The sequence below is a fragment of the Bombus terrestris genome, chromosome 11, assembly GCF_910591885.1.
Source record: "Bombus terrestris chromosome 11, iyBomTerr1.2, whole genome shotgun sequence".
Lineage (NCBI taxonomy): Eukaryota > Metazoa > Arthropoda > Insecta > Hymenoptera > Apidae > Bombus > Bombus terrestris.
The window spans coordinates 17,090,775-17,117,154 of record NC_063279.1 but is presented as its reverse complement, the minus strand read 5'-3'; the positions used below and the strand labels follow the sequence as shown (position 1 = coordinate 17,117,154).

The 26,380-nt window shown below is 34.6% G+C and overlaps 4 protein-coding genes across 12 annotated transcripts in view; 1 reads left to right on the top strand and 3 right to left on the bottom strand.

The window, feature by feature from the left end:
* The window catches only part of LOC100651340 (catenin delta-2), a 51,731-nt gene extending 38,382 nt beyond the window's left edge, over nt 1-13,349 (bottom strand). For 8 of the 9 annotated variants that reach the window (XM_048410207.1, XM_048410211.1, XM_048410212.1 and 5 more), the window contains exon 1: nt 11,931-12,401. The gene's annotated coding sequence lies outside the window, so the exon portion shown is untranslated. Of the gene's footprint in view, nt 1-11,930; nt 12,402-12,594 lie in introns of those variants that run through there. The other variant, XM_048410208.1, reaches the window with a different exon arrangement.
* A 383-nt stretch (nt 13,350-13,732) lies between these two features.
* On the bottom strand, nt 13,733-15,710 carry LOC100651216 (replication factor C subunit 4). Its single transcript, XM_003399237.4, has 6 exons — nt 15,500-15,710; nt 15,155-15,430; nt 14,379-14,772; nt 14,192-14,305; nt 13,935-14,018; nt 13,733-13,875 (listed from the first exon to the last, which is right to left on the bottom strand). Exons 1-6 carry the CDS (start codon nt 15,610-15,612, stop codon nt 13,783-13,785), a joined length of 1,074 nt encoding a protein of 357 aa, XP_003399285.1. The 5' UTR covers nt 15,613-15,710; the 3' UTR covers nt 13,733-13,782.
* A 194-nt stretch (nt 15,711-15,904) lies between these two features.
* LOC100651093 (tyrosine-protein kinase transmembrane receptor Ror2) lies at nt 15,905-21,820 on the top strand. Its single transcript, XM_012314201.3, has 6 exons — nt 15,905-16,515; nt 16,600-16,790; nt 16,870-17,131; nt 17,208-17,450; nt 17,719-17,942; nt 18,118-21,820. The coding sequence occupies exons 1-6, from the start codon at nt 16,452-16,454 to the stop codon at nt 19,117-19,119; spliced, it is 1,986 nt and encodes a 661-aa protein (XP_012169591.1). The 5' UTR covers nt 15,905-16,451; the 3' UTR covers nt 19,120-21,820.
* Nucleotides 21,821-21,894: 74 nt separating this feature from the next.
* On the bottom strand, nt 21,895-26,318 carry LOC100650612 (RUN domain-containing protein 1). Its single transcript, XM_003399232.3, has 9 exons — nt 25,827-26,318; nt 25,626-25,719; nt 25,322-25,489; nt 24,767-24,947; nt 24,598-24,692; nt 23,756-24,514; nt 23,579-23,676; nt 23,410-23,504; nt 21,895-23,308 (listed from the first exon to the last, which is right to left on the bottom strand). Exons 1-9 carry the CDS (start codon nt 25,979-25,981, stop codon nt 23,202-23,204), a joined length of 1,752 nt encoding a protein of 583 aa, XP_003399280.1. The 5' UTR covers nt 25,982-26,318; the 3' UTR covers nt 21,895-23,201.
* Nucleotides 26,319-26,380: the final 62 nt, after the last annotated feature.

Genomic DNA, 26,380 nt, shown 5'->3' with positions numbered 1-26,380 from the left:
CATGATTGTCCTTTTTGGCTTTATTTCACGTGATTTAAAAACTCGTGAAACACGATGAAGAATGGAAAATAAGAAAGGACTCGACTTATCAATTTTCCTTTATGTAAATTGAAAATGGAAAGTAATACAATTTGTATCTTTAATACAGTCAAGTTTTTATTGATTAGATTGCTAAAAGTTTAAATTTGATGGATTCATACCTCTCATAAAATGTATCTTATCGTCTACTATTAGTCACATCGAAGAAAAATACTTTTCCTGCAAATCATGTAGGCATGTTCCAGTGATAAGATTTATCGCAGATGCTCATGCAATTCTTATAAATCTGGAATAATGACATCTCTTATTGCCTTAATTACATATTTTGAAGAAAAAAACATCTTAATTTAAATTTCGTGATATATGAAAAAATTTTATCTCATATGCACTGATATTTAACGAAACAAGAACGAATTTTTGAATATTTCAACCTGAAATACTATCTGTTTAATGACTGTGATAAACATCGTAAAGGTAACGTTTAATCAGCGATTACGGGGCAACGCAAACGTTGCATAATTACTCTGCGGTATCCCGCCAACGAAAGTAGCACTTTAAGACTGGAAAAAGCGTTAATCGTACACGAAGCTGAATTATTTCGCAATCGAAGATCCAGATTATCGTGCCAGCGCTATTTTTCAATTCCATTTGACGAAAACTTCGTTGAATCTTCGTCATACCGAAATGCAGAGAGCTATTTTTGTTAAAAATAGGAATTTCTTAATCTGGTTTAATCTTTTAACTTTAATTCATTCACAGATCAATATCTCGAATTTTAAAAAGACGAGAAAGTTAAATAAATTTGAGCTTCGATATTTGGAAAACGAAAAAGGAAATAAAGGCAAAGAATGCGAATCAGACGCACGATTACGCAAGACAATTGGCACTCAGACCAATCATTAGACGGGTCGAATTTCGCGAATGCCGCTACAGCTCCATCAAATTCCAGTCATTCAGTTCGCGAATGAGCCATAGGCACAACATCGACACCGCTAATTTATCGGGCCACTAATTTATCATTAAGGACTGACCTACGATAAATCTGCCCTGATTTACGAGAATGTTATCGCGACCCGAAATCGATGTCCACAAATTGTGAACAGCTTCCTTCGTGTTTGTGTTTTCTTCGACCCACGACATCTGATATCTTTTAAGCTTATTTTATTTAAAATCTGAATAGTTTCAATCTTTCCAAATCAGAAAATTATCGGACAACGCAAGTAACAAGGAGCTACCGTTGCTTAAAGATAGCTAAAATTATAGTATTTCGGGGTTGACAAGAAATAGAGAAAAGAAACTATGAGAAAAATGGAAGAAGATGTAAGATCGAATTAGTTTCCGCGTTCATTCAATTTATCCGCCATCGCAGAAGACGAACACCGACCGAACTATACGAAAAGTGATCTGAAATCGAACGAAGCCTCGATGCGATCGATCGAGCACGGAAAAGGACCGAAAGAGACTTAAATGCGCCGCTAAATGTGGAGCAAGGCACGGAAATTCTCATCTTCGATTCAGTTCGTCGGAGTCTTTATTCCTGAAGAAAAATCGGACCAGGTTACGGTACGATGAAAGATAACTTACGAGGAAAGAGGGGAAAAAGAGGGAATAAAGAAAGATCTTTTTAAACGCAGATCACTCGAGAATTCGCCGCTCGAGAGAATTGTCTTCTATTATCCTACAATAGTCCAAAGATCTTAAAATGGACAATTTTCGCGATGTCTCATAGTCAAAGGTTAGAAAATGACTGTAGGCGATGAAACTTTCCTTTCAAATAGTCTTTCACGAAGAATTTTGCACAATGGAGACAGTTTTGTGTTATCAAATCATAGTTCCATTAAAAGAGCAAAAGCGCAGACGCATTTGCGTGGTTGCATTCAGAAACTGCGTCATATTACTGCAAGATGCTTCTCGATCGTTTACCTCTTGCTTTATCATTCTTATTGCTACCAAGCTATTTTTTTTTTTTTTTTTTTTTTTTTTTAAGTGTAACGTACAGAGCATAGTGATGGATTTTAACGTGAAACCAGTTGCTTCTTTTTCAAATTCGTTTTTCCGGTTATTCGAGAAGGCAGGGTACAAGTTGATTTATTTTTCGAAAGCACCCCGTATACGGGTTGTAATGATAGACCGACAACCTGGAAAATCAGTTTTTCCCCGCGTTGGCGAGCCGAAGAAGTCAAGAGCTCCTCCGGTTTATTGCATTGCAACGTGGCGAGGTCCCAAGAGTGCGCGATAAACTTGTTTTCGCCCTTAGTTCGTGAGATTCTAGCCTTATGTCCTTCGTTACCATGGAATATACTGGGTCGGGATGAAACAACGATATAACTAAAGCTAAGCAAAGAACCTTCTGTTATTTAAGATTTAGGGGAAATTCCTGACTTTATACTCTAGCGAATAGAACTCAGCTATGCAGCCACTTGAGAATAAACGCATTCTTCATAATTATCTATAATATGTTACGAAGAAAAACAAACTAACATCTTCAATGTAAAATATCAGATGGAAATCGATCATTTATCGCTAGGAATTTAATCACGTTTCACAGACAGATAATGGAACCGTTCAAAAATCGGCCATTTTTTTTTAGCCTCTCTGTAAGTAGTTCAAACACTTGTCTGCGTTGCGGTAAATCCGAACCGTCTAATTAGCGTGCTGCGTTACGTTGCCTGGGGACGCCTAATTTAAGTTTCCAGCCGCGCATTCGAAATCATCAGCCCGAGTCGCGACACGCGGCTTACCCGAGTGCTTCTACCCGTGTGCATATCCCCAGTATCAAAGTTGGAAACCAACTTACCCTCGTTTGCTGCCTACGAATCGCCTAAACGGCGTACAAATTGCGCATATTTCTTTTTATGCCGCGTACTCATTGACCAGACGTGTTAGCGAACAGTTCGTGAACAGCTTGTGTACCTGCTGATCGTGTCCAAAGCGGAAACTGCGAATAACTTGCAAGCAAAACAGAAACTTTAACTTTAGAAAGCACTGAAATCAGCATTTTATAATGTGTCGTATCGTATAATTGAAGAAGATAGACAGAAAAGCTGATTTCGAATTGATTGAAGATCTTTCAAGAAATATATTGGGAAAGCTACTTTGCAATACGTACAGAGTGTAGGAAGAGCGAATGAATGTCGCAACGAAAAGGGAACTGATACGCGACGACCGATATGTTCTCCTGAGAAATGAAACGTGCACGTCAAAGAACGATGCTTTTACTCCCAGGAGTAAAAATGCGAATCAGCCAAACGGAGATGGCTTGACTTGCCAAGGCAAAGGTACATGATTTCCACAGCTAAGAATAAAGAGTTACGAGAATAATATTTGACGAATGTTCGTTACCTACAGGTCATTCTTTTTGCCAACACTATGTGTTTAGTAAATAACATTTTCTAAGCTTTCAAATAGTTTTTTGCTTTTCCTGAAAAACATGTTTGTCTTGTGTTACTCGCGAAATACATGTGCGAAATATTAAACGACGTTAAGGTCGTTACACGAGCACAAAAAGCCGAGTTATTTATGGAATAACCTAATAATAAGCACAGGGGCGACAGTACACCTGATCTAAATAGAAAACCACACAAAGATAACCTTGGTAGAGAACGTGTTAATCGAGAGGCGAGCAAGCGGGAAATTCGAGATCACCTGCAGCTCTTAATCGACCGAATAGGGATTAGAAGTTGAAGAGTCGATTATTGATCTTAACGCGGACTCTGCCCGGACTTTAGCACGTTTAACACGACTCTTTCTTCCGCAGCGTTTCTCTGTTCGCGATTTTCCTGACAGTCGAGCTCGAAGAAACGCCAAAGAAGGAAGGGGAAAACTAACCCGTGAGTTATTCCCGACGCGACGGCCGGTTTCATTAAAAGTACACCGGCCGCAACTCTGATCTAATTACCGACGTACGGGAATTACGGCGCGACTCAAGCAAGGGGGAAGGGAGGGCAAAAGAATAGCCGTGTAACGCCCACCTTCCGCTCTTTTCCCGCGTTTCCCCCTTCCAACACGTTCGCCTCAGGAAACGCAAGCCGCAGGCTTGGACCGCGGGGTTAGGTTGAAACAGGATCCGCGGAAAAAAGTCCACCATCAAGGATTAGGCTCATCCTACTGACACGAAATAGGAACGAATCCTTTAATTTCAGCCGACGAAAGGGCCTGCGCTTGCTAGCGCTTCTACACATCCGGGAATTTTTATTCTTCCACTGGCGTTTGTTTCGGAATTTCAGAATATTAGATTTCTGCCTAAAATTTCGGGTAGAAACAGACGGAACAAGTCGTAATTTCTACAGGTATCGCATGTGGTTTGCGGTAGTGGTAATATTGAAGCAGTCTTTTCATGCACAAAGAGAAAATTTCTATCTCTAACGTACGACAAGAAGTCAGATGTAGTATAGTATATTCGTTACTACACCTTGAGTCTATTTCGTCGAAAAATTTATCCAATTTTTTAATAAAATAAAGTTTGATCCGACTATTTCCAAGGGACACCAGAACACCGCAACCAACCCTCCTGAAGCGCCTTCAATTCCTCAGGATGCTTCTCTGTCGCGCGAAGATCGTTCAGCGATAGCGACAATAGCTATCCCACCCCTATAGAGGGTGTTTCTGAATCGGGCAGAGTTCGGTGTTAGCCCGATAGAGCCTACGGTGGAAACTTTGTCGATGAGGTCCAGCGACGCACGACTCTCTTAAATTCAAATTAACCAGACGTAGTCTCATTAAAATACAATTATGGTCTTTTATATGATTCTAACTAGCAAGGATCTGGACTCTTCGATCAAGACATCACAGTCTCCACTTCTATCGTTATCGAAATGAATTAAAAAAGAGATTTTGGAGAGAAAAATTGAATTTAATCGTCTTAAGGTAAGAATATGTATTTGATTCGTAGCCGAGCTTTCCTGCGCCGTCGTCGCTGGGTTGTTACAAGGCTCGGAAAGCAAGAGCCTCGAGCCGCATATAAAATACAATTTTACCACGACAAACTGACGCGTTGAGATTTGAAACAATAACGAGACTCGTTGTCTGGGTTGAAAGGTAACGGTAATCGTGTCCCATTCTTTCTTCGGGGCCTCTTTAAAAATTTATGGAATTCCTTTCCTACTCCCTGTCTCCCATGGGACCAGTGCCGGTTTTATTCACCTGAATGGCTCGGCCAACGTACCTCTCCCTCTCGTGTTCTGCTCTTTTCGTAAATTATACACTCGGTCATTACCAGCAAGCAAACAACCGGACGCGTGCAATTCCTTCTTCGCGGTGCGTCTCTATCCAGATTTAATGGAGAAATAATTGGTCCGATAGTTATTCGATTTACAAAGGAAAGAATCTTGTTCAGGCGTAATAAGTATCGGTAGGGTATACTGAACGTGATGTCGCGTCGGTGTTTCTTCGTTTCTGGTAACATTAGCCGCAATGCTTAACGAGATTAGATGCAGTCGATAGATATCGCTTCCGCGAGTATTCGGGTTTTCTTTGTCTTCTTTTTGTACTTTCTTCTTATAACTTTTTCTCTTTCAAAATCTTTTCTCAATTTACCAATAAAAATGATTACATTTTTATATGGTAATAAATAATAATGCGAATCAGTATATAATATTTTTTAACGAATATACAGATATTTTAAAACGATCAACGGATAAACTATACTTCCGTTGATCATTTCCTAAACATTTTCTTCAAATGTTACGTCTTGAAAATATATTTCTCAATTTTTGCGTTTGAATTCAATAAAATGACAAAGTTAGAACGATACCGATACTGAAGTTACAGCGATAGCTAGCTCGTATCGTCTTTGGAACCGATTAAGAAAATCGTAGCAATTATCTGTTATCGGCTATCAGTTGTAACAATCGCGGCCTAATCGGCGCGGACCGATACACACCCTGGTTTTTCTCGTTAAGCAATTTTCAGGGAGATAAGGTTTATGGTGACTCATCGATTCACGGGAGAAAATAGTCGGCACAGTCTCGTTTTCCTAATGCAGCAAACAAAACGTTACTGCGAAAGATGAAAGAGGTAAGCTCGCGGTTTTTGCGAAAGTGTAGTTACGCTTATGCTCCGGTATAGCCACCAACTTATATATCTCCTTTCCGTGCCCTTCAGTTATGAATTATTCGTCGGTCCGATCTGCGGTATTCGACAATTTCCTCCACCGCTCCTGGCCATCGATCCGCCGTTGATCCAGTTTAACCGATTTAAATGCTGACAAGGCATTTCGGCGGGAAAAATCAGGAATTCGTTTGGGGTAATTGATGAGAAGCATTTGTGATACCCTTGGACGATGCTTGTGGTGGTATGAAGGAATTTGATCGCGAAAACGGAACGAAAGATGAAATAATATGCAAATTTAATCAGTGAAATCTAGGTTAATGCAAATTGAGTTGTGCGCCTTCTTCAGACTAGCGATTCCCAACCTTCTTGGAATTGCGATCTCTTTTGTAATAGCTAAATAATCTGCACTTGCACAGCTTTTCTTAATTACTTACTAAAGATGTGGACACTCCTCTAAAATTGCACGTTTTTTCATCAGAAATGCCTCTATCTTAAGTAATAATTCTATCTTTCTAAGCCATTTTGCCTAAACGTAAAAATACAAACACGGAACAGTCGCGTCAATTTCGTGTTAGGAAGAGACAATCGAAATAATGCAACATATGCGACAATAGCAGTAAAAATGTCAAACACAGCTTCAATTTGTGAATTTATCAGATCGAATAAACTTTATTATCTATAAACATAGATATTACACGGCATATGATAATATCATGGAATATTAAAATAATGAACGTGGAATGCAAGTCACATTTGTGAAACAACTTAGGAATCTACAAAACCTCCGTTCTGGATCGTTCTCTGTATACTTCCACCTTTCAAATCGACAATCGAATGAGTTTTACTCCAGTTCGTAAATATCGTCAAAAGAGAGAATCCAATTCAAAGTTGCTCAGAAACACTCTCTACAATCTGAACTTGCAGGTCGCTTCAATCAAACGATTTCTATTCTCACAAACACAGTACAAAAGAAAACGTTCTTTCGCGGGCACAAGAATGCAATTACATATCTGGTACGTTCTGAGAACCAAGAGGTCGCTCCTCGACGCGGTGCATCAGTGACCAAACAATTCTTCATCACTGAAAGATGCGTCGATTTGCGTCGTTATATTAGATCTAACGCGATAAGTAGTCAGTAGTCGATTTAATAATTCGGCCGGCTCGATTAACTGGCCGATACAACAGTCACACATGTGACAGTGATAACGTCATTTCCGTGGCGAACAATCACGACTGGTCAACGTTTCTGTCGGTTCTGAACGCTGAATATATCTCAACGGGGGCACGGAATCTATTCGCAGCTCGAAAAGGGGACACCCAACCGATTCAAAGCACCGTCACGACCACTGATCATTCGATTACGAATTAAATGCACAGTTGTTCCGTGAAGCGATCGAACGATACTTTTCATTTCGCCCTCTCAGAGGGAGTCTTTTCACCGGTCCAGTGGTTCCATCGATAGCCACGAGGGCACATATTGCTACATACAACTGTATTTGCAGGAAGTTGCAAAAAGTTAGGAAACTTTAGAAACGCTTATTAAGATCTTCTGCTTCTTTTCATAATATAAACATGCTTTAACAGTTTGATACCTACTTTTGGAAACACCATGTATACTTACGGTATACTTCTGTCTCGCGAATCTAATCTTGAATAGCGAAGACTACGAATCGCTTTCTACGATCTTTGGTACATGTATACCTACGATGCTACAGATAATTGAATTCTAGATCAAAGTTCTGTGTGCCTAGATGAGAACCGTGTCTTTCTAGAAACCTAATTACCAGTCCATGCACTGCAATGTTTAACATATTCCATACCTACCATGGAGAAAGGTAAGCGTTTTGCAAGTAGTTTTAGATTCAAGTGGTAAAATTAGATTAGTATCTGCTATACTCGAACGATACAGAGAGTAATATTCTCTATGGATTATCGTAACCTACCGAAAGTCCATGTAACAGGAGAGCGCGTTAACGGAGAAAAAGTGCTAATGGAAATCGTTGAAATTCTCTTCTGAAAGAACACAGCTCACATCCACGAGCATCGTGAAGCCATAAAGCGATTCTTCGGCCACTTTTCAGCCTCCCCGGAGAACAAGCATTCTAGAGCGAGCAACATTGTTGCGCGAGTCTTGGTCCGTGCGGTACCATAAATCTAAACTTCCGAGTGTTCTTTGCACATTGAAATATTTCTATTGAAAGTAGCAGGAAATCTGGCAAACACGTGGTTGCACACAACGCCAGATGCGATGGACTACCCTGAAGCTTGTTTCAAACGGAACATTGTCACATTTGCGATGCCATATCTTCCGCTGAAAGACATTAGACACGACTGCCTAAACCATACTCGAGAATAAGACAGATTTTCTTCATTCTCGCGTATTGCCTTTCGTTTCGGAGCTGAAGTGGAAGCAGATGGAAATCGCAGCAGATCTATCTCTTAAGTATTCTTTCCCTCATAATGACCGAAAGAAAGGTCGTAATGTGATTCGAGAACCCATATCTGTAAAAAGCCGCCACTTGTTGCCGGATTTTAATATATCTCTAGTATCCTCCATAAAAATGTCCCGAACTATAGGTCACCTTGTTATTGGCCGTTTAAGCAACTTGTTGCGTTGCATTATTCGGGGAAACAGTAACAAGCTCTATCGGGTCGCGGCCGAACCGCGGTGTTCCAGTCAAGCAAGCTTGCGGTTTATCGACATCCTCGGTGAATGCTGAAAGATTATCCTGTTTTGCTACCGTGACCGATGAATCTAGAGATGCAACGAAACCTCCGACTACTGCTCGACCACACGCTCGCTTTTCAAAAACTACACTTTTCGCGATCTCCAGCGGATTATTCATCATCGAACGATAAAGACGGGTGGAATCGTTCGTTACTTTCATCTGTGCAATTAGGCGGCTGAAGCTGATCGTATGTTCCTGACGAATGGTGAAAAACGCAGCAGAATTTGGATGCTGATGTATACATATGTATGTATATACGTAGTTCGTACATAGTGTATATCTATGCTGTGGAACGATACAACTTCGCCTCTTATCTAACCGGATATAAACAGAGACCGGGTAGTGTCGGCAAGCAAGGCTCGGCGAGATGCGTTCTGAGAGCGCAGAAGCAACTCGCACGATACGATGCTCACTTTGTAGGCTTTTATTACGAGTTTTCTTGCTAGTATAGCTGTTGCAGCTTGACGTCGTATTAATTCGTAGATATTCTTTCTAACGTAGCTTGTTCGTGTCGATGATCCGGCTGTGTTCGTGTTGATCATTATTTAACTTATATTGTGAATGGACAATATATGTGGCATCCATGGAATTGGTGTTTAATTAAATTAGAATTATTAAAACAATGGTTAATTAGCATCTGAAATCAATTAGTTGTATGCAAATTATATGCTAAATATGATATTATTCTCTAATTAGCTGCACCGTTATGTTACGATCATTTATCTGCTTAGAGTGAGAAATTAATAGGGGGAGGGGGGCGACGTCGAATTACGATAATCGTAAATCGACACCCATGTGAATAACGTAGCATTTTATCTGTTTTAATTATCATCGCGATATTGATCGGCATATTATTTATATACTAATATAATGGCAATACACGTAACGTTATAAGATAAGTGGAAATAAATCTTTAATCTGAACGAATTAGTTCAAAGAGTAATCAGCATTAGCAGCATCCTGTCACTCTATGCTCTGGATAAGAAATTAAATCCTGCGCTTGGAAATGCAGGGTTAATTCGTGTTCTCGCATTCAGGTCAATATACCTCGGACCAGCATGTGTGCGTCATCAAACGATGTCTCGAAATTTCCTTCTATCTGCATAAAAGAGACACCCACGATTTACGTATACACGTGAGAAAAGTATCGTACAATGAAATTAGATAATTTATACGATAAAGAACAAAAGCATTGGCACAGATTAACTTTTCTCGCAAATCCTGTATAAATTCGTAAATATGACTCTTTATTTTTTTGTTGTAAAATATAATTCAACAATTTTAAACAGTTATGATATTTATGTCTGTCCTTAGGTCACAATATAGTCAAGAATCACCCTTTTCCAGTTGTATCACCAATTACAAGATGTTCCATACCTATAAACTCCTTACCCTTTTTAACTTAAACATATGTAAATATATTACGTTGAATTATGTTACATGTACGTATATTATATTATATAAACTAAGTAAATAAGTTTTTTAAATTTAATAACTTATTAAAATATATCTAACATGAACGATGAGAACCACTATCCCTATTTGTAAGGGATGATGAAGAGAAAAATAAATTGATTTTATTAAAATAAACACATGTTCTCTATTCGATATACTTTGTATTGAAGTTCCTCACAAAAAAGTTGTACCCGCGAAATGGTTAATCCCTATGAAGTTACAACCATGACAAATTATATAAGACATTTATCTATTCGGAGTTAGGTTATAGTTGACGTTCCATACGAACAAACCTTTCTGCTGCTCTGTACATCAGGCGGTATCAGTAGATGGGTAATACCACTAACTGCTGCAGCGTATATCCTCAAAAGGTCCATAAGTCACGCTACCGAATGCTACCACTTTGAATTACGTTGGCAAGCATGCGTTGGACGCGCGGCATCGAATGTCGCATACGCTTCAAAACAAAAACAATGCCCACGCCTACACTGCCGAGAAATACCATTGTACCGAAGTAACAAGTGCAATCCTGTCCACAATCGACTCGATCAAGGATTTTTTCCAAAAACCAATAATCGAACATTATAGCAGAAACAATAATAGTCACATCTATATGACAATCGGAAGACTCACTCGCGACGCCAATCATTTCCTACTACCTTGTCAATAGCTCCGATTCTTGATCGATATAAGTTACATTGACTGATGAATACCATATTTAATATCTGTAATCATTATACTTCATATCTGCCAGTTTTACAGCTATAACTTATCTTAGCAATTTGACTTGATTAATTTGATTTTTACGTGACTCAAATGTAATATTGCATCGATATCTGCTTACGCATTATTAGATTAATTTACTTATTGATAAAGATGTCGATCCAAGATTCGTAGATATCGGTGAAAAATTCGAATGACTCAACGATCGTTGAATTAAATATACGCTAGACAGATGTGAAATGTATGGTATTTTAACCATTAACTATTCGAAATGTATACTTTTTTTTATATCCTAAAGTACTTCCGCATTTATAATAACACATAGGAATAAGATAAAAACGAGAATTAAACATAATCATGTACATACGCAACAGTAAAGTTGGATATCCATGGTAAACTAAAACAGTTTTGACGCGTTGTTTACCCGAATCTTTTACTTTTGGACCACGCCATTCTCATTTGGGATAAATTGTCCAAAAGTTAATAACTACTTTCCTATTATGTAAATCGTATATATAAGGATACATAATTCCTAAAAAGATCAATTTCTCTGAAATAGTCATATACCTTTACGGTTTAGCGTTTATCAATGCTTTCTTAACGCAACTGCGTTTACAGGTTAGAAAGCATAGTCTCGTTAATATTACAACAACCGGCTTTTGATACGCAGCTAAATATGTTATACAATCTTAATTAGAATTAAAGTAACATGACGAAAATAAGTAACTATACGTAATCATGCTTTTATTTCGATAAAAATATCAATATTATCAACAACATTCACATATTTATAATTACAGAAATGATTTATCTTTTAGACAAGCTTGGTAGTTATGGTGTCAAATACTTGTTTTAACGGCAGATGGTATCTGATAAGCAACTAATCAACTTAACCACCAAAGACCAATTCACCGCTATATTCAAATCGCTCACCTTTTCTACGATATTTCCCACGCCGGAAGTCCCTCGTCACATTCCAAGAAGCTTCGTCGCACGACGTAATATACCGGCGACGAATCCGCAAATTCGTTCCCTCGGCCGGCCGATACGCGTCCCGTGTGTGTCATCCACCCTCTCTGTCCACCGCACGTTTTCTTCCACAACACTGTTTTTTCACGAACACGATTCAGCGCCGATATATTTATGATTGCTCTCTAAAAAGAGAGAAGATACGGTTACGTGGAAAGTTGAGTCGCACTGTCAACCGTGGTGACGATAATGCTCAATATCATCAAGAGCCTCAGGGGCAAACGTAGAAACGAGAGTGCCGGAATACTGAAAAATATTTTCTTCCCGTGGTACGTAAGTATATCCTTTGTCACCGTCGATCGAACAGTGATTTCATTCGGCACAAAAGGGAAATCACGGAAAAGAACCAACTATTCTGACTCACGCAGAAAAAATTGCACGAATAACACGGCACGTATTCGGCGTTGATAGTTCGACGAGAGCGTGCCGACTGGACGACAATAAAATCTCATGCCAGTAGACACCACCGCCGCCGCCGTTGCAGCCGAGATTTCCTCGCCGGGAAAAACACGCGCACACACACAGTCAATCGTGTTCACAAGAACAAGAGAGAGACCCACGAACCTACCGGTGAATGCTGTCTCATACGCCGAAGAATCCACCGTGTGATAATACGTTCGATCGTAGTCGCTGATAGTGAAATCCTCCCGCACCAGGATCTTGTCTCAAGATTCCAAACATCTCCTGTACACACACTCTCCGTCGGATTCTTTCTCTCCTCGGGTTCCTCCCTGTCGTCTCTCTATCTTTATCTTTCTGTAGAAACAAATCTTTTGCGCTTTCTTTCTTCCTTCCTTTCTTTCTTTCCGTTGCAAGGCTTTGCTCTCGTTTACTACGGATCGAGTTGAAATCAATTCACACGAGTAACACCGATCAACTCAATGGCCCTTTGGAGATGTCCTAGCATCCTGGTACGGGCGTCGTTTCTACAGCACGTCGTTCGTCTCCGTAGAATCAAATAGACGATTTCTCTGATTCGAGTTATTTGCTCGCGTCTTAAACGTCCGCGACAAAAGACCGAAATATATACGCACGGTACGCGGCCTTTCGAAGAAACGAAAGAATATACGGAGCACTGGCTACACTTTTTTTTCCTTGCCTGTAATTGTTAGACCCGTTCGCAATACGCTTTCGAACAATGCAGGCATGCAGTATAATTTTGTCGGGATTCGATCGTTCACGGAACACGATTTCGAGCGTGCACGTGCGGCAGAGTACGCAGAAACCGCAAGTTTTTTACGGACACATCCCCGACTTGTCTCCTCCTCGCCAACGCCTACACGATACACATTGCACGCAGCAACGACGCCCCTACACGCCGATGACAGTGGTTCTCAAACCGTCGCATCGTTCGCCACCGCTTGCCGATAGGTTGCGCGACGGAATTGCATTCGTTCGATCTTAGAAATCGGTTCTTCCCTAGATTATAAGCCTCATTATTAACGTGTTTTAAATTTTATTTCGTAACTGTAATGACAATTATAGTGCTTTTTAAATACACTAATCGAGTACGAAGCTATCGTTAAACTTATAATACTTTGTTTCGACAATATCTAGTATTATAAAAATAAGAAATTTTCTACATAGAGAATGTGAAATTAGTACTAGGGAAATTATACATATGCAGGGAATGCGACGTTAGTAATGTTGTTTCACTTTACGAGTAACTTCAGTGTATTATTTTAAATAGGTAAAATGAAATGAAATTTGTAGAAAAAGTAATAAATATTTATTAATACATCTGAAAAAACAACTTTTATACTAATTCATAAGCTTTTATAATACCGCAACAAAGATTTATAAGTTGTATATATTCACTTCCACCATCTAGCAACCTATAATTACATTCCTGAAAACAAAAGAAATAATATATAACGCGTACTGTTGTAAGTAATTTTATAATCTTACCCCCAGTCTATCTGCAATGAGAGTTTTCTGCTTATCTGTTAATTCATTGGAATATATAATTCTTTCACTGAGCTGCTCAATAACCTGTAGAAATTATTTAGATGTACTATATATATATATATATCATTTTAACTTCTTTATTTTAACTATTCTTATACGTAATCGTTTTTGCTCGCGATCGGCAAATGACACTATGTGGAAGGCAAGTGTCGTACCGAAGAGGTTAATAAATAATTTATGTAATAAATAAAGCTCACTTGAGATGTAGCATATGCTTCTAACATAAATTGATCAATAAATTCCTCTGCCTTGCTATAATCTTTTGTCTTGCATACATTCATTAAATCATCCAACCATTTATCAGGTACAATCTACAATTATTTTATTATGCCAATAAAGCAATATTGTCTCTATTTGCTATTTAAAATAAGAACTGTACATTACCCCAATAATTTCAATGATATCATCAACAGTAATATCGGTGCCTTTGCCTTTCAACCTTGTAATGGACTGCAAACACGTTATGGCGCGTCGTAAATCTCCACCTGAGGCTTCGACAATTTTTAGTAGGACAGGCTTCGATGCCTTCAAGTCCTCCTCTTTACATATATATTCTAATCTTTCAACAATTTTATCTTCTCCCAATGGTTTAAATCTGAATTTTGTACAACGAGAAGTCAAAGGTTCTATGATTCTCGATACATAGTTACAAATTAAACAAAACCGGGTAGTATGAGATTCTTTTTCCATAGTACGACGAAGCGCAGCTTGTGCAGCATTAGTCATACTATCTGCCTCGTCTAAGATAATAATTTTGAAAGGTGGACAACCTTTCCCACTAAAACAGAAATATTACTATTATACCAAATTCTCATTTAATGTATTTACAATTTTTTATATATGATGTGCCTCAGATCGTGCCTTTATCATAGAAATTACAAGAACAATATACAGGACTATTAAAGATAAACATTAATTCTTGTCTGCTTCTGATACAGAATCAAAAATTTAAAACTTGATAATATTCTTGACGACCTGTTCAAAGCATATTGATTTTCAGTTGGCAATAAGAGTAGCAAAATTACTCTTTTGTAACTCCTGATTACAACTATATTCTTTAAATAGTCTGTATACATAGCTCTATTGTAATTCTCAGACCTTTTACTAATCATCATTGGCTTAAGACTAATGTTATAAGATTAATATGATGATGAACATACTCATCTCTCATACCACCTGCTGTAAGTTGTGCGAAAGATTTGATTTTATCTCTTACAACTTGGATACCTCTTTCATCAGAAGCATTTAATTCCAATATTCTTTCTTTGTAGAGGCTACCAAACAATTGTCTGGCCGCGGCTAGTATAGTACTTGTTTTACCAGTACCAGGTGGGCCATAAAATAATAGATTTGGAAAATCTCCACCTGTTAAACATTGTCGCAATACCTCTACTACTTCTGCCTGTTCAACAACGTCTTCTACAGTTCTTGGTCGGCTATAAGAGTAACAAAATCTTAAAATTTACCAAATCGATGCAATTTAGGTTATATTAGTAAACTATTACTATTTCTCAACCCATGGCGTTGCAGAACCACTGTGTTCTTCCTTCGAACGTGAAGTTGAAGCCTTTTTAGGCTCACCAGGCCCTAATTTGCCTGTTTTTAGAAATGCCTGCATAATTCTTTTATCTTGAACTTTCTCAAAGAAATAATCTTAAGAAATAAAACAGAATTTGTTCCCGCGCATTTTGTTTCTAAATACTATTGCACCAACATTACGACTAAAAGTTTCTAAAATAAGTTATTCTCATTCTAACTACATATACTTTGCTACTACAGAAATTTCAATTGTTTTCAATGATATTTTTAATTATCATTGATTTCATTAACTTTTTGCAAATACACATGATTATAAATATTTAATATATCATGCAAATTGCAAAAACATATATTTAAGAAATTTGAACGATTGTTCGACTTCGTTATCGAATGCAAATACTGTCCTAGTTCCAAATATCTGTTAGATTAGCAACTACTTACATTCGTTACAAAACGAACAAATTTACCATTTATTCATCGTACCAATGTTGTAAATAAAAGGGTGAATTGGCTGTATTAGTTAATTACACATATGATAGACAAAAACAAGAATTTTCTTAGAACCGTTTAATCATAATCGCTATACGAATTATGTATTCGATACTATAACTCGGTTCATTGACTTTATTTTTGTTAAATATTCGTACTGCTCATATCGAAAACAGTTTAAAAAATTAGAATCAATAATTGTAATATTCAATCCGTGATCATCGAATACGCGTAGAAGTTCAATTATCGCGTAAAATGGAGTATCAAAATCGATTGTGTATGAAAAAATACTTAATTTACACAATGGATTTAATGCGGTTTAGTATACATTAAATGAATAGCGGCCAACAGCATATTTCTTATGTGAACGAATTTTTTGTTTAAACATGTGATATTTTTTCTTGACGTTCTTTCAAGCTGTATATATAAATGATGATGTTCTGGATTGTTTCTCTGATAGCAATTATTTTGCATTTCAGTTCTGCACAAACTAGTATGTATTTCATACAGCAGAAACATGTAACTCTATAAGAACTCTGTAAGAAATATTTCTAATTTAAATTTCTTGTTTTTGTAGAACCTGAATCACAAGGTTATTGTGCACCATACAATGGTAAGATTTGTAAGAAATATTTAACTGGAATTGGAAAAGTATGGTTCAATGATTCCAATGATAATCCTGGAGGATGGTTGAATGAACGTATCACAACTAATTTATGGGAGGAATTAATACAACGACTTGTTGAACCATGTCGTTCAGCTGCAGAGGTAATTAGTTAATGATATATTAAATTAATAAAGATATAAAGGTATAAAGAGATATGAAGGGAATATTTAATCATTTTAGAAAATGCTATGTATGTATGCTTTTCCACAATGTCACAATTCAGTTGGTCTACCATTATGTTATGAGGACTGCATGGCAGTACGTCATCAATTCTGTTTCAATGATTGGGCAATGATAGAGGATAACAAACAGAGAGATATTTATATCAGATCAAGAGGACATTTCACATTACCAGATTGTGAATCACTGCCAAAAGTAGTTACAGGAAAGACAACCTGTTCTCATATTCATTTGACTGATATGAATGAAGAACTTGTTACATGTAAAGCAAACTTAAAATGTTTTCAGAAGCTATTAAATATCTGTATCTTTAACATTTCAATCATATTTTATTTCAGATGATTGTGTTGAGGGCAATGGTAGGTTTTACATGGGCAAAGTAAATAAAACAAGATTAGGTTTGGATTGTCAGTCATGGAATGCACAAGTGCCACATAGTCATGATAGACCACCAGATGTCTTCCCTCAAATTCGTTATGGAGAGAATTATTGCAGAAATGCAGGTGGAGAAGAACCAATGCCATGGTGTTTTACTATGGATCCTCATATAAGATGGCAACATTGTGATATTCCTATGTGTGGTATGCATTTAATATTTTATACAATGTAATAAGATATAAGTAATTGAATACATCTTTTTTCAATCCTTAACCCTTTCACACTCAATGCCATATATACACAACATTGTACTTTGACAAATTATTCAGTAACTAAATATACAGAAATATATTTGTTCTTATGTTAGTGCATTATATCTTGTTTACAAAGATATTAAAAAACACGAGTTTCTACTTTTTACTATTAAAAATTTCTACTAATAATAATTAATAAAAAGAATTTTTCCTACAGCCCAAAAAACATTTGATCCTAAAAAGGTTAATGCAGATAATGTAACAAGTAAAGTTTTGGAAATTGATCCTAAAGACCTAGTAATGGACACATTATTTACTCCAAAGTTTATATTGATATTATCTTCATTAGTATTTGTAATTATAGCTGGAAGTTTATTATCCATTATTTTAAGTCATAGACTTCATAAAAGACATCAAGGATATAACCCTACAGATAATCAGGTATATTAAAAATAATTAACTTCTATTGACTGTATTACTAAATTAACATAATCTGAAAATATAATGCCCAGAAAAATATTGCTGAGCCTGGTATTCAAAATCATTACAATATCCATAACCAAAACAATAATGATGTATATGTATATTTTATGTTACATTTATATATAATTTCCAGTACGTCGGTATTGATTTAGATAAATTACCGAGCAACGATGCATACCACAAAACGAGTGCACAACTTAATCCGAAATTGGAGAAACTCGAATTTCCAAGAAATAATATCATTTATGTTCGAGATTTAGGACAAGGCGCTTTTGGTAGAGTATTCCAAGCAAAAGCGCCTGGTCTCGTTCCCGGTGAAGAATTCACCAATGTTGCTGTAAAGATGTTAAAAGAAGAAGCGTCGGATGATCTTCTCAAGGATTTTGAACGAGAAGCATGTCTTCTCGCCGAATTTGATCACCCAAATATCGTCAAATTATTAGGTGTATGCGCATTAGGTCGACCAATGTGTCTTCTTTTCGAGTACATGGGTCGTGGTGATTTGAATGAATTTCTACGATCTTGCTCGCCAGGAAATTATATCATCCGAAGCCTAGAAAAGGACGAACATTTTACAGATTCTCGTCTATCACACATGGATTTGATTAATATTGCGCTTCAAGTAGCATCCGGAATGGTGTACTTGTCGGATCGAAAATTCGTTCATCGAGATCTTGCAACACGAAATTGTTTGATCAATGACCAAATGATCGTAAAGATAGCAGATTTCGGCTTATCGCAAAAAATCTACTTACAAGATTATTACAAAGGTGATGAACAAGATGCTATTCCAGTTAGATGGATGCCTTTAGAAAGTATATTGTACAATAAGTATACTGTCGAGTCTGATGTGTGGGCGTTCGCGGTGTGCTTATGGGAAATATTTAGTTTTGCGCTTCAGCCTTATTACGGAATGACGCACGAAGAAGTTGTAAAATACATTAAAGAGGGCAATGTACTCCAATGCCCTGAAAATACTCCACCTGCGATATACGATCTAATGAAGCTCTGTTGGAACAGGAGACCATCGGATAGACCTACTTTCAGAACAATTTATAACACCCTTGATACTATAAAATACAATCTGGAAGCAGAAAATAAGTCGGACAGTGTACCATTGCGTATTCACGTTTGAGCCTGATAATAATTTGTCTCTGAAGGGAATTCAATAATTCATATAATTATGAAGTAAGTGATATTTATGGAAAGGTAAAAGTAAGTAAGTGGTAAATTATACTACATGTTACACACAACTGCCTTTGTTATGTTTGTTATGTAGCCTTATTAAATTAATTGATCAAAATATTTATAAAAAATGTGTTAATAGTAACACGTATTGGCTACTATTATGTTTACAAGAATGATTGCACAAATGCATTAAGTTAAATCGGAAAAATATTTTTATTTGATTTATACCCAATTCTTGTAAATATACATATACACTACTAAATCAATTGTTTTCTACAAAATGAAAAATTTCAAATTTTGCTCGATCATGTTTATAATTACTAAACTTAAGTGCTGTTTAAAATAATTATCATAATACTTTTTTAGATTATAAAGCTGCTAACAATTTATTTATTACTAATTTATTTAAACTTATATCGAAACTAAAGAACTGAAGACTGGTATGTACGAAGAACACATATATGTAATCAAGATACTGTATGAGTGTTTCAAAATAATTTTCCACACATACAAATTTCAATCTTCAATTTACGTTCTGCCTATTGTGATTTCACGCATTCCGTCAACGAATTTTACAATAATATAACATGTTTCTAACTGCCATTAAAAGATGAAATAATATACATAACAGTCCAATCTAATACTAAGAATAAAACACAACAATATAAAGATTTCAGTGGTAGTACTACCATTATAGAATATTTATTATATAAGTAATCAGAATCCAAAACTCAATGTGTTTTTTCGAAGTAAATAATAGATTAATTTGTGTGTTGCTATTAATATTAACTTGTTTCTATTTACAAAAAGTTAGAAATATGCTTATAAAAAGATACGGTATTGCTGTTAACTCTTCTTAAAAGATTTCATAAAATTTTCTTATACAAATATAAGAATGATGCTTAAAATGTTTGTTTAATGTTCTACCAAAAAAAACTTAGTTTTAAGTGATAAAGGTTCAATAATTATATTATAAGAATAATGGATTTTTTATATTTCATTTTGACATAATTATGAACATACAAATTTATATAATTATTTATATAAATTTTTAATGCTTGTTATTTCTATGATTAAAAGTGTAGAGATTGATGATACATTTTTTAACTATCATAATTTTTATACTATCTGTGAATATAAAGACACTTTTATCTTTTCCTCTACTTCTTCTTGGTACATTTTTATGAGGAATTGAAGAAGAATGTACTAGTTGACCTGGTGATTATGGCTATATGCATACATATTTATATGTGTAATTGTATGTAATAGATATATTTGCAATGCTTTTTTTTTACTTCTTCAGATCAGAAATATCTTTAGAGACATACATTATGTTATAGAAAACAGACGAACTTTCCTATATATAAATATATATAAAGCAAATAGAAAAATAATAATGTTTTGCTAAAGCCTAAGACAGATAATACTGAATTTATATAACTATGTGAACAATTTGGCTATAAAAAAATGGGTTTATATTTAGCAACGTTATATGTAAACTGTCCTTAATTGTTAGATGTTAGATCGTTGCTGTACCAAAAAACATAGCCTATTTAATGTACGAAAAATAATATCATTAAAAGCTATTATGACAAATGTTATAGTAAGAAGATAAAAAACATTAAGTGAGTGTATACTGTGCAACTGTTATACATAAGATTTGAAAGTAAATCATTACTGTGGTGTAAACGGTATTTAAATGAATGTTTTACTCATAACACGATTATTTCAATATATTATTAAATGCAAAAAATTGTCATAAATGGAGTAAAACTTAGATCGAACATTTTTAACAATTGCACTTTACTTTTATTTCAACTTTTTGTGATATAATTTAATTTTTTTCAACTAGTATTAGAGCTATCTAGTGCTATTGTTTATCAATGTATTTGCATTCCAATAGATGTGTCACTTATCAGTATTTTCACAAGGATCTATATGTATATGTTGCAAAGAGCATATTCATTTATGAATGTTCTATCCTATGCTTAAGTACATAGATATGTAAACTAATGAATGTCATTGTCCAGTTGATTTCTTAAGGCAATTAATTAACTCATTTGGTTGAGCATTAACAAATATGATATACTATATGCAGAAAGTGTGAATGCAATGTTCAAATGCTCTTCCACAAATCTTTTTATATATGACTTTTATATTGTGAAGAAAAGACAAAAGAACTTTTACCAAGTCTGTGCTCTTAAATCTGTGTATTTGTATTCTGTATAAGTAGAGTTGTACGTGATATAATATTACGATAATACGTACACAATACGTATTGTCTACGACCAAGAAACTTCTGGTATTATATACTTCGTTGAGTTCAGATGTGTTATTGACAATGGTAGACTCTATTCTGAATTTTATGTACAACAAACTAATCTAATCTGTAAAAACATAGAGATTCCTCGATACTCTATTTTAAACTTTTAATGAAATTCATACATGTGCAAAAAATAATCCAAAGTTGCATCTTATTTTATTGTAAAGAATCATGTTTAACTAAAGAGCTAGTAAAGATTGTGTGCTTTATACTGTGAATATCGAGGAATTATCAATGAAATACTACGAACATGTTGAAGAAGAACTGCTATGAAACTTTTACTGATGTACAACTTTTACAAGGAATAAACAACCAATTTCATATATTCCATGGCCTTTTTTTTTTTTCTTTATTTCCATGAAGAATGCAACATTGGGATGACAAATTATAAAAACCAAGTACATTGCTCCATAAATATATTTCCGCATATTTTCCTCAATAAATTAATGTCAAATCATCATTATGTATATAAAAAGCAAATATTTATATTGTATTATACAGTTAACATACTTAAAGCTAACTTACACATGAAATATCTTATGTAGGCGATATAATAGTCATGTATATCTGCATTGTATATATGTATATCTAGTACACCATTATTTGAAAATAATCCATATCTTCTAATAAGATGTTTCGAAATCTATACATTTTTTTCATGGAATAATGTTCATAAAATTAGGAACAATAATTTGTTGCTTTATAGAAGAACATAATATCTGATATTCCTTTTTTCAACTAGCTATGCAATAAAAAGAAATAACTTTTCTTATGATTAACTAAACATGTACACTATACAAATTAATTATAAAAATCTATAAAATACAACATATTGATAATATATTGTAACATCAAAGTACATTGTTGTTAGATTTAGTTACTGTTTCAGTGATATGTTACCACAAAATTATATATCTATCAACTGCAATTGTGTAAAGTGATACTAAAATTAAAAACTAGAGAAGTAAGAATTATGGAATACTAAAAACAACTTTGGTTTATTCTTTGGTTTTTGACAAATATTAATTCTTCATACGAAGTAACATGACTTCTTCTACCCTTCTGATACAATTTAGTATTAAGATCTTAAGTTTAATTACAGTAAAAACCACATTTTTTAATTTTATAAACCTGGTTTCAATTTATGCAAGATTACTTTTTAACTGGTGTAAATAAAAATTCTAGCATTTTAAATTTATTAATCTATCGAGAACGCGTAATGTTAAAAAATGTAGTTCAAAATAATTAGATAATGTATATATTTCAGTCCATATTATGTTGGGCAGCATTACATTATTACCTGTACTGCACTTTATATATCATAAGATCATCATTGACATTTTCATGTGCAACATATGATCATTTTTACTGCTTATACTACAATGTTTTATATTTTCAAAATAAACTAATTAAGAACCAAAATTTGGAAAATTTAAATTTAAAATACTGACATTTTAAGTCATTACAGCTACATTATTGCATGATAAAACTTATTTAATAATAAATACTCGAAAATGACAAAGGAATGTTCTTGGCAAAATAAAACTAGAAAATTATAAAAAGTGATATACCATTATAACGTCAATATAAAGTTAAAATATACTGTTTGTTATTTATCTAATTGCAGTATTTAGTATTTTGTCTTTGATTTGCTAAAATAAGTACCTCCATACTCTTGTAAATATGATCATTGACATTCTTCGCAATCAAAATGCGTCTTTTATATTCTGAAATTGTCTTACCGCTAGATCAACTGGTAGATCAAATTTATAACTTGTAAGACGATCAAGAGTGTGAAACGCATCTTGAAAACCTGTTTGTAACAGTAACATGTGAGTATTGTAACCAGATATATTGTAATTAAAATCTATCCTGTTAAAATTAATATTGCTTCTATATGAATATTTTAATTACCTGTTTTTACAACATAACTCCACGAGGTATAATGATTTTCAAGAAGATATTGACATTGCAAAATAAGCTTTAACCAAACGACAAGTTTGTTAGCACTATAATAAAAGAAACACAAATCTTAAATAAATGCTTGTTCGTCAAAAGATGATTTGTAACAACATTTACTCACTTAAGGGATGCACATATAAATGCCTTAAAATGAGAATCGTAACTCCTTTTGTATGGATTATGTGATGCAATGATATTCCCAATTGTTGTTAATAAACTCTGAAAATTTTTTAATATTCTTAAAGGAACAAATTCAATTAAAAATAAGAGAAAATATTAGCAAATGTAAAATAACTACCTGTTTAGAAGAAACAACTCTTCCACCTGCTAAATCAAGATTAAAACTTTGGGATAATTTTTGTGCCGGACTGGAATTGTAACGATGGCCATTTTTAATTTCATAATACTTCAATACTAGTTCCCATGCATGCATTAAATTAGAAGCAGAAGAGTTTCTTTGGGGAAAACATCCCACAAATGGTACTACACTGTTAGAACGCGCATCAGACATTAAACCGTGTTGTATTAAATCACGTATGGAAGTTGCTAGATGCTTCCTTACAGCGGATGTTACTCTGGCATTGCAATGTGACATAGAATCTGAATCCGAGGCGTAATCGTTTTCATTAGAGATATCGTCATCATCCGGGTGACGTTCAGTTTCGGCAATGGTCTCTATAACATGTTCAACTGCAAAATCTAATCTTGTTCTTAAATCGCGCCAATTATGTACAGAACTTTTCTTAAAATTTCTTCGAACTCTTTCACTACCACATCCTAATTGAGACACTATAAACATATGCAACAGGGCTACAACTTTTTTAACAGTATTCAGAGTCTTTGTTCTACTTTCCTCCTCTGTTTTTCTGTTAAATGACTTTTTAGCATATGAAGTAGAACCAGCAGAACCACTGGTATGTACTGGACATGCACAGGTGCAAGCTAAAGTTTCTGTATTGACTTCTCCTTGAAGATAATTTATAAAACGCTCTAAATCCGCAATTTGTGTTTTTAATTGAGATACTAATTGCTCCTTCATTTTCAAGGGGCTAACAATCTGTAAATTATTTTTTAACTTATTTAATTTTAACTTATCTATCATTATTTCTTTAATAATTTATCTTATATGAAATAATTTACCTGACTTATAGCATAATCTACTTGCCATCTTAAGTCATCAACTGGTAATTTACAAAGATCATCAACATTGAAATTTAACTTTTCTTTTAGATGGTCTGAAAAAATAATGAAATCAACCTAAATTTCAATCAAATAGATGTTTATCTTAATAGTAATCTTTGAAACTTACTGATTATAATACTCTGCCTCTCTAATATCATACTTTGTGGTAAATCTGCGTTACCAGTTTCATAAGCATATTTTTCTAAGTCTTCTAACTGAGATTTTAGTTGACATATTAATTCTTTTTGTTTTGTTCTTTGTAATGCCATTTTTGATTCAACATCAACATCATTTATTACACCAGATATCTGTTAAATAATATATACTAAAGTAGCTTACTATCTTTCTTTTTTACAATTATCATATTATACATATATCAATATTCAGGAATTAAATAAGGATTAAAACATATGGCACAAGATTAATAAATTTATGTACTCTATGAATAGCTTACATATAATGATATTTATTTTTTAGTAAATAATATTTAAGATTAATAATGAAAGCGTATCACAGATTTATAAGCATGTTTATTTACAAACAAAGTGAATACAGACACAGATAAAATACATAAAAAATATAAAAATAGAGGAAAGAAATAAATACAAGAAAAAATAAAAAAGATAATACAAATTAAAAGAATAAATAAATTACAGGTACATTAGATTTTTATGTAGCTTACGCTTTGCTTGCAGGACATTGGAGAAGTTGGTGTGATTGATCTACTATCAAGTGATAAGTTATTTGGGACATCTGGTATTCCTCTAAAAGCAAACTCTTCTAATTCTTTGAGCAATGTTTCTTTTTCATTTGCAGGTGCATCCACAATTTGTCTTAAACGAAATTGAACCTGTGGTAGTCACAGATAGATATATGTTAAAGATATTAGATATTTATACTTTTTTATGTATACTTTTATTTATACTTTTTTATATATATTTAAATTCATGAATTGTATGAACTGTATTTTTAAACCCATTTAATACCTGAGCAAAGTGGGTAGTCAATGCTATAAGAGATGAATTTAACATTTCCTGTTCTTCCTCAAGCACTTTTAGCCTCTCCATATCGTATGATAAGCTATTAGAATACATTAAAAAATGTTTATAAAATGAAATATTTTGTTATTTAGAAAGCATTACTATCAACAGCACTTCTGTTGTATCCATCAAAGATTAAGTACTCACTTCTCCATGTTATCAACATATTTATATTCATCAGCAAAATCATTATCACCATCATTTGCTCCAACAGGCGCCCATCTCTCGCCTGATGGCCTATCACTTTCATCTGAATTTTCGATATCTTCATTCTCGCTACCCTTATATTCGCTAGAACTCATTTTCTTCTTGTTTACGATCTCGATTTCTTTCGAAAATCCTACCTTGCATTCGTAAATTTCTTTATGCCGATTATAGCTAATACGAATGAACGTGTTGTTATGTGATGACTTTTTTTCTTTATTTGTGCATATTAAAGATTTGATTTTTCTTGTAACACATCAGAACGTCTTGCATCTTCATCACGTTTAATCCATTAATTAACTTCTGCGCACGTGTACGAGTAGAAACGTCACTTATCGCTGTCGATTTTGCGCCTGCTAAGGTGCATCCTCATGTTTGGGACTCGTTCATTTTACGATAAATACATCGCGTTACAATTAATTCGTGTCATACTGCGAATAATATTTAATAATGGTTTGTCGCATCGAGTATGCAGTTTTCATCAAGCAACACGTTTA